The 14,096-nt window shown below is 45.3% G+C and overlaps 1 protein-coding gene across 1 annotated transcript in view; it reads right to left on the bottom strand.

Annotated features, from left to right (window-relative positions):
* Nucleotides 1-14,096, bottom strand: part of WDFY1 (WD repeat and FYVE domain containing 1) — a 385,159-nt gene that overhangs the window by 106,828 nt on the left and 264,235 nt on the right. Inside the window, exon 6 of the mRNA XM_086943866.1 lies at nt 11,106-11,218. Coding sequence (XP_086799992.1) covers nt 11,106-11,218 — 113 coding nt within the window. The remainder of the gene's footprint in view (nt 1-11,105; nt 11,219-14,096) is intronic.

Here is a 14,096-nt window from a genome sequence, read left to right as displayed (position 1 = left end):
ATCTGTGCCCAAAGCAGATCATGCTGCTGCAAGTCCGAAGAGTGTCCGAGGCGAACTCTACCACCCAGAAGATTGGCCGGACTAAGCTACTGTCCCATAGCTCTGAATGATGTTGAACCTGCACCTCTGCCCTTGGAATTGCCTTCAGCAGCACCATGAACTCTGACTCAACCAGACTCACCCTGCACCCAGAAGTGGGCCTGTATATGTCTGAAGACTGCAGTGATGCCAGCCTGCTCGCCAGGTAGACTTTGGGTTGTGGCTAGCACAGCTGCTGATTGCATGGATAGACAATTGGGCTGAAGCATCATACTTGGCGGGTCTTCAATCAGAGGAGGTATCGGAGTGCCGAGAGGCCCTGACTGAAAAAAGGACTGGCATTGGTGAGGATTATATATTTGGAGTACGACTGTAAAACAACACACACAAAAATGGAGTAGTACTGCAACTGTGCCTAAAATCAGCTGTGCCATCTCTGACACCTAATTAAGGGAAGGCAGGGGAGGAGGAGAACTTGAGCTCTGGGTTCGGTGTCACCATGCCAGTGGATATATGTATCTGCATATTGCAGTGTGTAGTATTTCCTTTGTAAGTATTGAAGTACTTTTTTAAAATAGAGACAAGCACTGGGTTCGACAATCATAGCATTGCATTGCTGGGTGTTTGCTTAGTTCGAGCTTGATGTATCCCACACTAACCTCCTGAGAAGCCTGCAACAACGCGCCATTGCTAGCACTGAGGGTCAAGTGCTGAAGGGATTGTACTTGGCTAGTTTACATAGCCGTAGTAGGATCGAACCAGGGATATAAGAGGCAAACAACACCAGATCCACAAAAGGGGATCAGTAGCCCCTATTTGCTCTGTGGCCTCGTGAAAGGAGTCTGACCTAAACGTTAGAGAAGAAAGGCAAATAAAAAAAAGAAATATTCAGAAAATGTCAATGAAATTGCGTGTACATACACACACACGCACACACCCACACACACACGCATCCCCAGAATCATACATTAAAAGAAAAGAGTTGCCTATAAAAATAATTTTGAAGCTTGAGACGATTTTAAGTTCACATGCTTGGCATTATTCTGCCATATAGAATATGGACCCACAACGCACAGCTATGCATAACTATTTTCAGACTCTCCCCCCTCCCCCCTACCCACCCCCATTACAGTGATACTTGTTGGAGAAGCCTACTGTGTGGCTGCTTCCGATGTACATAGGGATTTAGTTAAGGCCCCGTAAATTATTAGTTTGTTCAGGTCAGCCCCTTCAGCCATTGCTTTGAGACGTTGAAGGGTATTTAACTATATCTGCCTATAAATAAGGGTTCCTAAAGGTAGTACTGTGTTTTTCCTCTTCTTATTTATCAAGCTGAAAAGGAATAATTTTTCTGACCCATATGGTAATTTGCCCATTGACTTTAAGAACCTTATGTCTATAAACCCCAATGATTTTTGTAGTTGAAGCAATCTTTCTGTGTCTAGATTTTAAATCTGCGACTCTGAAGTTTTAGGTAGAGGCAATGTAGGTCTCATAGTATTCAGATCTGATAACACTATTTTCAGCAAGCAAGAGGTGTATTCAAATACATTCTCTTTTTGGAATAAGACTGCACATGACTGTGCATCAACTCTTTCACATAGACCACAGTCCGGGATGATTTTGCAGTCTAAGGCATAGTTCTGGCCATGAGAATCACTGAAACACAGGATTCAGCAGTTGGTCCAAACCTTCTACTGGGATGAAAGTCCTCTGGTCTGCATTGAAAAGCTTTATCCTACTGTCATATACATTTTTGTTGAGTCCTGTGCTTTTTGTAAAAAAAAATAAAAACTCATCAATCAATTACATTAAGTGGAAATACTCCATTCAATTTTACTGTTTGGCATCAGAGAGTTGCCATTTTAATTGCGGTACAGCCAAAGTGTACCTCCATTATGCGTGGGGGTGGCTATTTCTCCTCTAGAATATGCTTTGACTTGCATGGAACCAACAATTCAATAGGCCTGTACCCTTTTTGAGAGGATGAGAGAGAGTTCCCCTGGATAAAAAATACAAAAATCTAATAACATTCATATGGGTCTTTAAACACAATACACACATTTCTTCATTGGCTAACATGTTATCTTCACACCTTTTCATTTACTAAAAGTGGAAGTGGGGAAATTAGCATGGTGTAACACAGTGCTGAAATCACAAAACAAGTTCTCCAGGAACCCATAAATTAGGGGTCAAGGTGAGGCAGAGGAAAGGTGGTGGGATCAATGGGGTGGAGCTCTAAAGTCAGACAGTCACCACACACCCCTTTCTAGCTGTCATCAGAACTCGTGCCTGCGCTCAGTGCGGTTCGGGACATGAGCTGCTGCTAATTTTAATCGCACCTCGTTTTTCTATTTATTTTGCATTTTCTTTTATTTTCCCTGTTCTTAATTACGCCTGGCCCTTACCTGCACTGTAACTTTTGGGAAAACCACCGCTGTTGGGCGGGTTCGCTTCCCGGCGTTAATCCTTTGTAGTAGCGCCATCTTACAAGTAGACGCTGCCGCCTTTCGGCTCCATCAGGTAGTCTACACGCTCTAGTCGTCAGAAGGACGCTAGGCGTGTACAAAAGAGAGTCATGCAGACGCGCAGCGGTCATGCGCAGCGGGGACGCCTGATTGACGCCGGAGTTACGCCAGAGTTCAGCCCGTCTGCGCCCGTCCACGCTGAGGACGCGCTGAGGACGGGCTGGACCCTGGGACTCCTGACAGTTCCATTTCTGCAATCCGGGGATATTCACTATGCGACCTATTGTCTCTTAGACCCCCAGTGCTCTTGTGTCATCATCGGCTCCCTCCTGAGGCCCTGCGTCAGGCGCAGGTATGTCTTTCGTGTAATACTTCTTTTAAATCTACTATACAGGCTTTTAGGAAGCCTGCTCCCCCCCATGGTCGGCTGACCTCTCCACCTAGACAGGGCTTCCTGCTCAACGCGCGATCCCTTATTAAACACAACATAGATTTTCACGACTTTGTAAATATGAGGCAACCCGATTGGGTCTTTGTAACCGACACATGGGCCTCTGAATCCTCTGGTCATGATCTCCTTTTGGCTATACCTGAAGGATATGGACTTCATAGGTTGGATAGAGTGCGTCGTAGAGGAGGTGGATTGGCAATCCTCTTTAAGACCACACTCTCCTGTACTGTAAAACCTCTATCGGTCCCTTCGGTTCCCTTTGAGGCTCTATATTTTTGTATTGTGTGTGCCCCCTCGATTTCCTTTACTGGAATTCTTGTTTATAGACCTCCAGGACCTAGAACGAATTTTTGCCCTGAGCTTTTTCGAATTCTGGAACCTTACTTTGGTAGACCTTTTTTTACTATTCTTGGGGACTTGAACTGTCATTTAGATGATCTGGCTGCTAAAGATACTTCCTCCTTGGTTAGCGCCTTGGAGGCTTGTGACTTTGTCCAAAGGATACTTTACCCGACTCACAAGGCTGGCCATACCCTTGATGGGGTATTTTCCAATGATTCTAGGCTAACAGTCGGTGTTCCTTTGTTGATAGTGTGGTCTGATCATTTAGCAGTACCGTTGTACTTACACACTCCCCGTACTGAGGGCAACTCGGTTACCATCAAGAAATGTCTCAAAAGAAGCTTCAGAAATATCACCAATGAGGCTCTGGCCCCTTTTATTCAAAACTCTAATGTCTCATCTCAGTGGGCGGTGGATGAGGCGGCACAAGAACTTGCCGACTCTATCACTAAAGCAGTGGATGAGTTAGCCCCCACCTCACTCAAATATGTGGCGCGACAAAAACCTACAGCCCCCTGGTTCACAGAAACATTGCGGCTTCTCAGACAAAAATGTAGAAGGAAGGAAAGAGGTTGGCGCAAATCCTGGGATCCGATGGACCGGTAAGCCTACAGGTGCCTGTTACGGGAATATAAAAGCAGAGTTATCAAGGAGAAACAGGATTACTTCACCAACCTGACCAGTTCTCTTACATCATCTAAAGAGCTCTTTAAGATCGTGGACTCCCTCTGCTCTCTTCAGGCACCTGACCCCGTGGTAGTCTCACAGGAGCTATGTAATAACATCTCAGATTTCTTCTATAAAAAAATAGATGACATCTATCTGGCTTTACAATCTCAGAGGAATTCCCTGAGTGAAGAGGACTCCTCTCGAGTTAAGCACTTGGAATCTTGGGATGCTGATTCCCTTCAAGTCCTAAACCACTTCCCTGCGCTCTCCATGGATGGACTCAACCGGCTTTTAGATAGAACGAAATCAGCCTCTCCTTTGGACCCTGCTCCTCTGAAAGTACTAAAGGACTGTAGAGACATCATTCTTCCTCCTATGTTGGAAATAATGAATGGAGCTATGGAGCAGGGTACTTTCCCTATGGTATGGAAGAAGGCGATTGTAAAACCTCTTCTTAAAAAGCCTTCCCTGGACCCTGGGCTCCTGAAGAACTTCAGACCAATATCTCTTCTGCCGGCCCCTGCTAAGATGTTGGAAGCCCACCTGAACTGTCATCTTTCCAACTTCCTGGATGCCTCGGGGTTCTTGGATGGGTCCCAACATGGCTTCAGAAAGCTCCACAGCACGGAGTCTGCTCTGACTAAGGTCGCAAATAACATCCGCCGGAAAGTAGATCTGGGCCAAACCACCGTGCTAGTACTGCTGGACCCTACAGCAGCTTTCGACACCCTGTCTCCCTTTACTTTAACATCTAGGTTAAGGGAGGCAGGGGTAACAGGACCGGCCCTTAGTCTCCTGAACTCTTTCTTACAGCAGAGAGAGCAGCGTGTGATGCTTGGAGATTTCCTCTCCCCTGCTAAGTCTTTGCAATGTGGGGTGCCACAGGGGTCGGCATTGAGTCCGACCCTGTTTAATATCTACGTGGCCCCCCTTGCAAGACTAGTAAGATCTCAGGGGATGGAGGTAGTGTCGTACGCCAACGACACGCAGATTATGGTGTCCCTGACCCACTTTGTGAGTGTCACCGCGTCCAACTTTAGGTCCTGCATGCAACTTGTTGCAGACTGGATGATCCTCAACTCCCTAAATTTGAACGGTGACAAAACAGAGGTCCTGGTCTTTGGCAAAGACCAGGGCATGTGGTCAGGTGAGTGGTGGCCTCCATCTTTAGGCATCTGCCCCACTCCCACACAATCTGCCAGGAATCTAGGCGTCATCTTCGACACCCGGCTCTCCATGGAACTTCAGGTTAACAGGACTGTGGCCACATGTTGGGGTGTCATCAGGACTCTTAAAAGAATCCTTCACTATCTTTCCCCACAGGCACGTAAGCAGGTTGTGATTGCCCTTGTTGGTTCAAGGCTCGATTATTGTAACTCACTTTATGCCGGGGCCAACAAGGGCCTTTTGCAGCGCCTACAGGTGGTGCAGAATGCGGCGGCGCGATTTGTTCTGGCCCTGCCTTGGTTGTCCTCTGCGACCATGGCGAGGAAGAGTCTTCATTGGCTCCCTATCACCTCCAGAGTATCTTTTAAACTCCTCTGCCTCACTTACAGTGCCCTCATGGCTGGCCCTGCCGATGCTCTTGGATCCCTGCTTACTCGGTATGTTCCGAGTAGATGTTTACGCTCTCTTAAGCTAAACCAACTGGTAGTCCCGCGCTCTAGGAAGGTTAGATGGGGGAGTAAGGCTTTTTCCATCTTGGCACCCCAATTATGGAACACACTTCCCCTGGAGATCAAATCACAGCCCTCATTGGATCTCTTTAGGAAAGCTCCTAAAACCTGGTGTTTCATTAAGGCCTATCAGTAAGCTCCTGTTATCTGTTGCCCTCAGCTAGTTTTTGAGTTAGGCGCCTTGACGCCCATTGAGCTAAGTTGCGCATGAATAAATTCCACTTCATTCATTCATACACTTATTTAAAAAATAAGCTGCAACGAAATGCACAATAAGGACATATGTGTCAGTAAAACTAGTCTAATTTATTTGGTCACAATGAGGCTGGCATTTTAAAATATTCTATAGGGTTAAGACATCTGCTGCAGAGATCTTTGGGTTTCCAGCAATTTTGAGGAGATTATAATAGCGGTAAGAGAACTCTAGTGGTTAAGGCAGCTCTTGGAGAGTTCAGCGTTTTATACAGGCACAGTTTTGACTCAAAGTAGCATAGTGGTTAGTGTGCAGGCTGCATAGCACATAGTGTAACATGCAGATCACAGGTTTGCATTTTATGTAGATAAGTTAGTGGGCTACTACTTTCTACACTTAGATAATTTATTTACTTCCAGTTCATAAGTTGCAATCCTTCTGACAAAGCACAGTGATCTATTTACTGGCATCAAAAAGCTGCATGCAAACTGGAAGCCAATGGATTAGATCCTTATTGTTTTCTTTCTCAATCTGTTAGGTTATGTTGATTTGTATTGCGCAATTTATCACCCATGAGGGTGTCCAGGCGCTGGACCACGAACGTAGGCTGGGTGGTGCTCTTAACTGAACAGCCAGAGCTTCAGTTTCTTGAAGAAACTGAATAGCACTCCTGATGTGTTGAGGAAGTTCATTCCAGTTCTTGGCGGCAATGAAGTAGAAGGCACAACCTCCTGAATTACTTCTTCCGATGTGGAGTACTCGTGCGAGGGAGAGAGAGGTGAAGCATTGCTGTCTGGAAGGCTTGTACAGTTGAAGTCAGTCATTGTAGGCATGGATGAGCAGCTTGAATTTGCAACTTTTCTGGATGGGTAGCCAGTGTAGTTCAGTGAGGCAGGGAGTGATGTGAGGCCATCTGGAGATGTCTAGTATAAGTCTGACAGCAGGGCCTTGGATGCTCTGGAGTCTTTCGGTATGCAGGTTGGAGATACAGTGCCATACAAGAGCCCTCTGGTTATGTGGGCTTAGGTGACTGTGCGTCTTGTGTGCATGGGGGAGCCATTTGAAAATCTTGCAAAGCATTCTGAGGATGAGGCAGCAGGATGCAATTACATTGGTTGACCTGCTTGTTCATCGTGAGTTTGTCATCAAGGATGATGCTGTGGTATCTTGCATAGTGTCTGGGGGTAGGCGTGGAACCTAAATCAGGTAGCCACCAGGAGGTGTCCCAAGAGGAGAGCTTGTTTCCAAAAATCAGGATCTCTGTTGTGTCCGTTTTGAGTTTAAGGCAGTTCTCTCACATCCAGTTGGTCACGTTGGACATGCAGAAGGTGAAATTGGCTCTAGTGTTGTTGTTTGTGTCGGTGAGGGCGAGGATGAGTTGAGTGTCATTGGCGTAGGAGGTAATGTTGATGCATGGGGCTCTTATGATGCAGGCAAGGGGTGCCATGCACCCAGTAAATAGGTTTGGGCTGAGGGAGAAGCCCTGGGGACTTGGCAGACAAACTTCTTGTGTTCAGAAGTGAAAGTGGAGAGTCTGACTCAGTGAGTCCTGTGGGAGAGGAAGGAGGCAATCCAACTCAGGGCAGGTCCCTGAGTCCTGGAGTCTGGCAATGAGGGTGCATCGGAGGCTGTATCAAAGGCCGCTGAAAGATCGAGCAAGATGAGAGAGGTGGTTTCCCCTCTATCCATGATGGCCCGGATGTTGTCTACTTCTGCTAGGATGGCAATTTATATGCTATGATTGCTTCAGAACCCTGACTGGATGGAGTGGCTTGTTGATATCTTTCCCCCTAGACTTTGGCTGGGAAAGGAAGGAGCGAGATGGGTCTGTAGTTGCTGATACCTTTCGGGTTAGCCAAGGGCTTCTACAGGAGAGCTGAGACTTTTGTGTGTTTCCAGCTATCCAGGAATTTCCCACTGAGGATGGAGTTGATGATTGTGGTGAGGTTTGCACTGATCAGTGACCTCCCCAGATTGTAGATGTGGTGAGAGAAGGAGTTTGTGGTGGACCTGGAGTGGATGGTCTGTACGACTCTGGTGGCGTCCTCTGTGGTGAGAGGGCTCCAGTTCATTAATTGTTGGGTGCTCCTGGTGGTGGTGGTTGGGTTGCATGATGATTTCTTCTACAGTGGTTTGGTGTGCAAAGTTGATATAGATCTTTAGTATTTTGTTGTGGAAAAATCAGAAAGTTCATCGCAGAGTACCTGTGAAGGGATGATGGTATTGGATGCTGCTGTTGGATTGGTGAATTGTTTGACAATGTTGAAGCGTTCTTTGCTGGAGTTGGATCAGAATTCTAGCCTGAGCACAAAGGCAGCTTTCCTGGCTTTTTTGATCTGGGTGTGGAATCTTCAGAGTGCAGATTCGTAGGTGTCTCAAGAGGTGTTGTCTTGGCTCGTTCTCGGTCATCTTTCTAGTTGTTTACAATAGATCTTTGAGTCTCTCAGGTCTTCCGTGTACCAGCATGCTTGAGCGTACTTTCTTGTATGCCTGATGTTCTTCATGGGAGCCAAGGTATTGGTGCAGACTGATATCCAATAGTTGAAAGTGGATAGGACGGTTTGTAGGTCGTCTGTAAGGATAGGCTGGATGGATAAGATGGTGTGGGTACAGTCTGCTTCTGTTATGTTGTTTCAGTTGCAGCTGAAGTTGATGGCTGGCTTGGGTTTGCTGGAGTAGGGTACTTTGATGTAGAAGTGAACGATGGTGTGAGTAGGGTGAGGTGGCTGAAAGGAAGGTAATCTTGTTCCTGGCTAGGAAGTCTCGGTCTAGTGTGTGTCCGGCGATGTGAGTCGGGCCTTACATGAATGGTGTGAATCTGATGTTGTTGAGGCTCTCTAGGAGGTCGGTGGCACTGTAGTCTGTTGGGACATCCAGATGAATGTTGAGGTCGCAGAGCAAAAGGAAGTTGTTGGATCTAATGGCAATGGGAGTGTCAAAGTTGGTGAGGTTAACGAAAGAGGTGAGGGGTCCTGGTGGTTGATAAGTAAGGATGCCAGAGATGGCCGTAGAGTGGCTGATATGTAGCTGGAAATGCATGTATTCCATGAGCACAGATGGTTAGTCCATTGCGGCTGTGCAAGTGAGGGTGCATGATTGCGAGACATCCTCTAGGTTTGTAGTGCCTTTTGCAGCGGATGATCTTGTAGCCAGGAGGGATGGCTTCTGCGATGGCGGAGGTGAATAACAGACTGAGCCATGTTTCGTTGGGGAAAAAGGATGTCCGGGGAGTGTGTGTCAATGAGGTCCCAGACCTCTGTGGTGAGCCTGCATAGATATTTGGTGTTGAGGTGCATACCGGCGATGTGGGGTGAGGTATATGAGGTTGGTGGCATAGGGGAGATGCTGCAAGAGAAAAGGCAGTAAGCGAATTAGGAAGGGTCATGCCGAGAGGTGCGGGGGCATTAATTGTGTCGGTGTCCAATGTTACGTGCTAGCAAGTCGCAGGAAGTGTTCCGGTGGTAGACAGATGGACCCGGATCTGTGGCGCTGGGCACGGTCCATGTATGGATGGGTGCAGTAAGGACTGTCTTTTGTGCACCTTCGGTGTGCCCAGTGGTGGCCATTAAGTAAATCCTTGGAGGGAAAGGAGCATAGGGGAGGCTAGGGAGATTCAGGAAACCGCAGTGGAAGAAGGCACATGAAAAAACAGGTAAGGAGAGGAGGGAAGCAGAAAAAGAATTGGAGAGGAGTGGAGGGAGTCACCAAAGTGAGAGAGAAGTAAGGGAGACAAGAGGAGCAAACATAAAAAAAACTGAAAAACTAAGGAGTCTAGACAACACAAAAACAGGCACTAAAAGGCAAGGAAAGATCACAAAAATGGGCAGAGAAGACTGGGCTGAGCAATGAAAGGAACACAAAAGACAAATGGGCACTAAAGTAGAAAAGCACTAAAGGGCACAAGAGCCAAAGCAAAAAAAAAATGAAAAACAGGCACAAAAATGAGACTGCCACAGACACAAACACAAAGAGCGCAAAAGGCAGAGAAGAAAGAAAAGGTCAAAGAAAGAGTGTGAAGGATTGAGTGAGAGCAGATGAAGGGGTAGAGAGGAGGAGCCCATCGAGGCAGGACCTACCGGCTGATGGCCGGGTCCAAAAGGGCTTTAGACTGATCAGTGGAACAGTACAAGGTAAGTGGGAGCAGGTGCCTAGGCTGATCTAAGATTGCATAGAAGGGTTCCTTTGGGAGTAATACAGTGTTTTTAGTACAGACAACCACAATCACTGTGCTACATTGTATGTGCTAACTTTGTGTTTCTCCCAACCATTCACACTTAACTTATATTGTCTACAAGTATGGACGATATGCGATTCCTATACCTTATAACCTTCATTGCCTTATGTTACATTTAGTGGGCATTTATTTCCATACTTGTATGATTTATTGTGTCTCTGTGTCTTATGTGAAGCACTCAGAACCCCTATACTGGAATGAGCAGTGCTATAAAATTATTAAAAATATAGGTGCCTTTTAAAATCAATATTTGTGTAATACTCATGAACATAGATACATCTTCCATTATTTGAGTGTTTGCACATCTCTTACATAGGGGATTGAACCAAGCCATAAACCTGCCTCTGAGCCTTAGTTTCTCCAAAGTACTTGCGAATTGATACGCTGTGTGCCTTTATTTCTTTGGCATTTAGGTGTTAGGCTTCAGTTGGTTCCCAGCCAAGATGATAGTTGAACAAAAGAAGGGCTGAAAACCCTTTAAATCAGGCATTTGGTTTAGGCCTGGTTGGAAGTAAAAATACTGCATGCACATTGCTGCTCTCAACAGAATGCAGGCAACAGACCGGTGGTGCTGCATTATATCCATGCGTCTGAAAGTAAAGCCAAGACAAATTCAGCATAGTTCTCTGGGCATCTGGCTCAGAAATAGCTGCAGGAACCAGGTTCCGGCTGGTCCCTCCTACTTTTCAGCACAGGTGTAACATATTGAATGGCTTCATGATAAGCCCAGAACATGGGCAGATGGGAGTGTCCCATCAAAATGCTTTCATGAGCAAAAAGCTGGCAAAAAATATGGTCCTTGTTGCGGGTGAAACCACGTACTAGTTGACATCGATTCAATGCTTCCTGGAGAAGAGGAGTATCTGTTGGTCCACCAGCAAATTAAAGTCACCAAATACTATTAAAGTGGGAAAGAGTCTGTAGTTATGATAAAATATCGGAGGCTGCTTTGATCACCAAATGTTTATCTTCCTCGACTAACCTTATATAAAACAGTTTTAAGTGCAAGTACCAGCAGCATCATGACACTTACCTTCATGACCTTTGAGAGTTGAAATAACTGAGCTTGTGTTCTGCTCCAGCTTCAGAAGTGTTATCTGTCCAGAATAATCTCCAATGAAGGCATGTTGAGTATCATAATCATATCTGGATTCATCAAATCAAGGAGCAACAACAGTGATCCACATACTCTGTCATCCCTCCCTTTGATGGCTCTACAAGGCAGACAACATTTTATCCTTGTAATGTGAAGCAGACAAAGTTGATCAGTGTGTTAAAGGCTTGCCACTGACATTTTCCTGTGATCAGCAAGCCCAACTCGCCCTTCCATCCTTTGTGGTAGGTTCACTAAGAAAATCATTAAGTTCGATATTAGTACCACCTTTTATTTAGAGACAAGAAAAAACGTGATATAAAGCACTAACAGCTAGATTCATCAAGCATTTTTGCGAGCGCAAACGGTGCGAATCGCTAAATTCGGACGTTTGCGCCCGCAAAAATGGCATTTGAAATTCATCAATGGCTCATGAACTCGCAATTTGAAAAATCGCAAATAATAGCGATTTTTCAAATTGCGATCGCATTTAAGGAATCTCAATTTGAGATTCCTTAAATGCTATTCATGAACCTTTGAAAATTTGCGATTTTGCTATTTTTTGCCGCTATTTACCGCGAAGTCTGACTTCGTGGTAAATAGCGAAAACGGAGAAATATGCACTTTTGTGCATTTTTCTCAGTTGTATGTTAGACACACACATGTCCTTTGGACATGTGTGTGCGCAACATCAGTCTGCATTTTCATTTCTGGGGTGCTACAGGGTGTCCTTTGGACACCCCTGGCACCCTTGAAATCGCATCCTTATTTGCGATTAGCAAATTGCTAATCGCAAATAAGGAATAACTCCCCATTCATTCCTATGGGCGGCCCATAGTAATGAATGGGGAGTTATTCCTTATTTGCGATTAGAAATTTGCTAATCGCAAATAAGGAATGTGTAGGAATCGCAATTTATTTAGCGATTCCTACATGAATTCCGTTTTGCAAGTCCTTAATAGCGATTCCTTAATAATCGCTATTAAGGACTCGCAAAACGGGACAATGATGAATCTGACTGTATATTACTGTTACATAGGATAACAAATAACATGTGAGACAAGGCCTAAAACAATAAATCATTCTTCTCATTCTAATGTTTCCCCAACCTAGATACAACATCACTGATTGCTATTACTATGAGGGTTTTTACATACTCACAACACCAATAAATGGTAGTCTTCGGTCCTTTATGGGTACCTCGAGTATATCTAAAAGGGCATAACATTCCTAGTCAGCATGTATGTTTGTATATGGTAGTTGCATAGTGCAAACCTAGCCAAAGGTAAAGGAGCGCGGTACAGAGTCAAAGACAAGCATAAAGCAATGAGCACAAGGAGATGGAGCTTGTTTGTGGATGGTTAAGGTGTTGTGATATAGTGTTCTTTCCTAAATTGGAGCAGCTTTAGGGTTGTCCTGATGAATACAGTGATGTTGCCCAGCAGCAATTATGTCTTGCTGGTCTTGATTTTACTCAGAGCTGCAGGAGTGGTTGTCGCTGTTTATAACTTGATTTCATTGCTCTGGGTTTCTCTGGATGCACCTGGCAATGTGTCCAATATCAGACCAGCTTTATCTTGTTAAGTTACTAGTGTGACCCATTACTCACCAGCTCCAGTCCTTTCCAAAGACTAACACTGTAATGGATACTGACCACTCTGGCTTTATACTTAGCAAAGGTACTATGATGGGTACAATAACCTCATTCAACCAGCTTCATCTGGAAGCAGATGATACTCACAAGGGTTGGATCCACTCGGATCCAATAGTAGTTTTGGGACTTTCTAACATTGTTCGCAATTTCTCACATCCAGGAAACGGGGATGCAGGACTTTACACAAGGTGTGTTCCTTTTGGACTTAAAAGAACCCCCGTCTTAAAACTGAAGAGTTGCTTACAGGGTCCATTTGGAGGTGGCCTTGTTGCTGAAATGTGAAACAAATACCTACTACATCTGGAAACTGATCTGCTACAGTGGATGACTAACGGTGAAGACAAACAAGTATTGCTGAACCTGACGGGAAACTGTAACAGCAGCCAGCCTCAGTGACACTGATTCAAGAAGCGGAGGGCTAAATGTTTTCAAATTTAATCTGGGGGAAAACAGAGACTCCAAATTCTAGCTGTGATGATAAAGTATGGCTCCACAATTTTTGGCTAAACTGTGCCATCTTTGTCCAAATTCCATAAGTTTGGTAAAGAACTAGGGTGTAATTAGGAATGCTGACCTGACATTGAAATGTCAAGAAGTGAAACTAGTCTGATTCTTATACTTATTTTTATTGAAATGCCAATAAAAAGGGTTGTTAAAAAAAAAAGTCCCTAAGCCTCAAACAGTGACAACAACTCTGTCATAATTGAAGCATCAACCCTTTCCATTCCCTTCCTCCCCACCTCCCCAATTCTCAGACATTGATAGAGGTGCTATTCCAGTGTCCCCAGATCTTTGCCCACTTTTGGGGCCATCCTCGACCTTCAAATATTATCCTCTTGGCCAGCATACACCAATCCATATCACATTTCCAATCCTCCAATCGCGGTGCTTGTTCCACATCCCATAATCTAGCCACATTCCGATTGGCGACAGCCAACCCAAGGGTGATACATATATGCTCCATGAAGAGCCGGTCCACTTCCTCCAAGATTTTCAGGAGACACCACTTTGCCTAGGCAATGAGGGGGCCTCCAAAGACCTCACCCATACATGCATACAATCACTGTCATTCAGAAGCGACGAAGTATCGGACAGTTCCACACTATATGGTAAAAAGTGCTGGTGTGTCCACAGCTTCGAAGGCAGCTTTCATTAGATATTTTACCCATTTTTACCAGTGTAATCTGATTGTGGCAGGAGTGGTGGAGGATCTCTGATTGGACTACGCAAAAAACCTGCCCGTATAGCCACCTCTCCAGGGGATGCCAGTTCCTTCG

The sequence above is a fragment of the Lissotriton vulgaris genome, chromosome 11 (assembly GCF_964263255.1).
Source record: "Lissotriton vulgaris chromosome 11, aLisVul1.2, whole genome shotgun sequence".
NCBI classification, from domain to species: domain Eukaryota; kingdom Metazoa; phylum Chordata; class Amphibia; order Caudata; family Salamandridae; genus Lissotriton; species Lissotriton vulgaris.
This window is presented reverse-complemented; position numbering and strand designations above follow the sequence as displayed.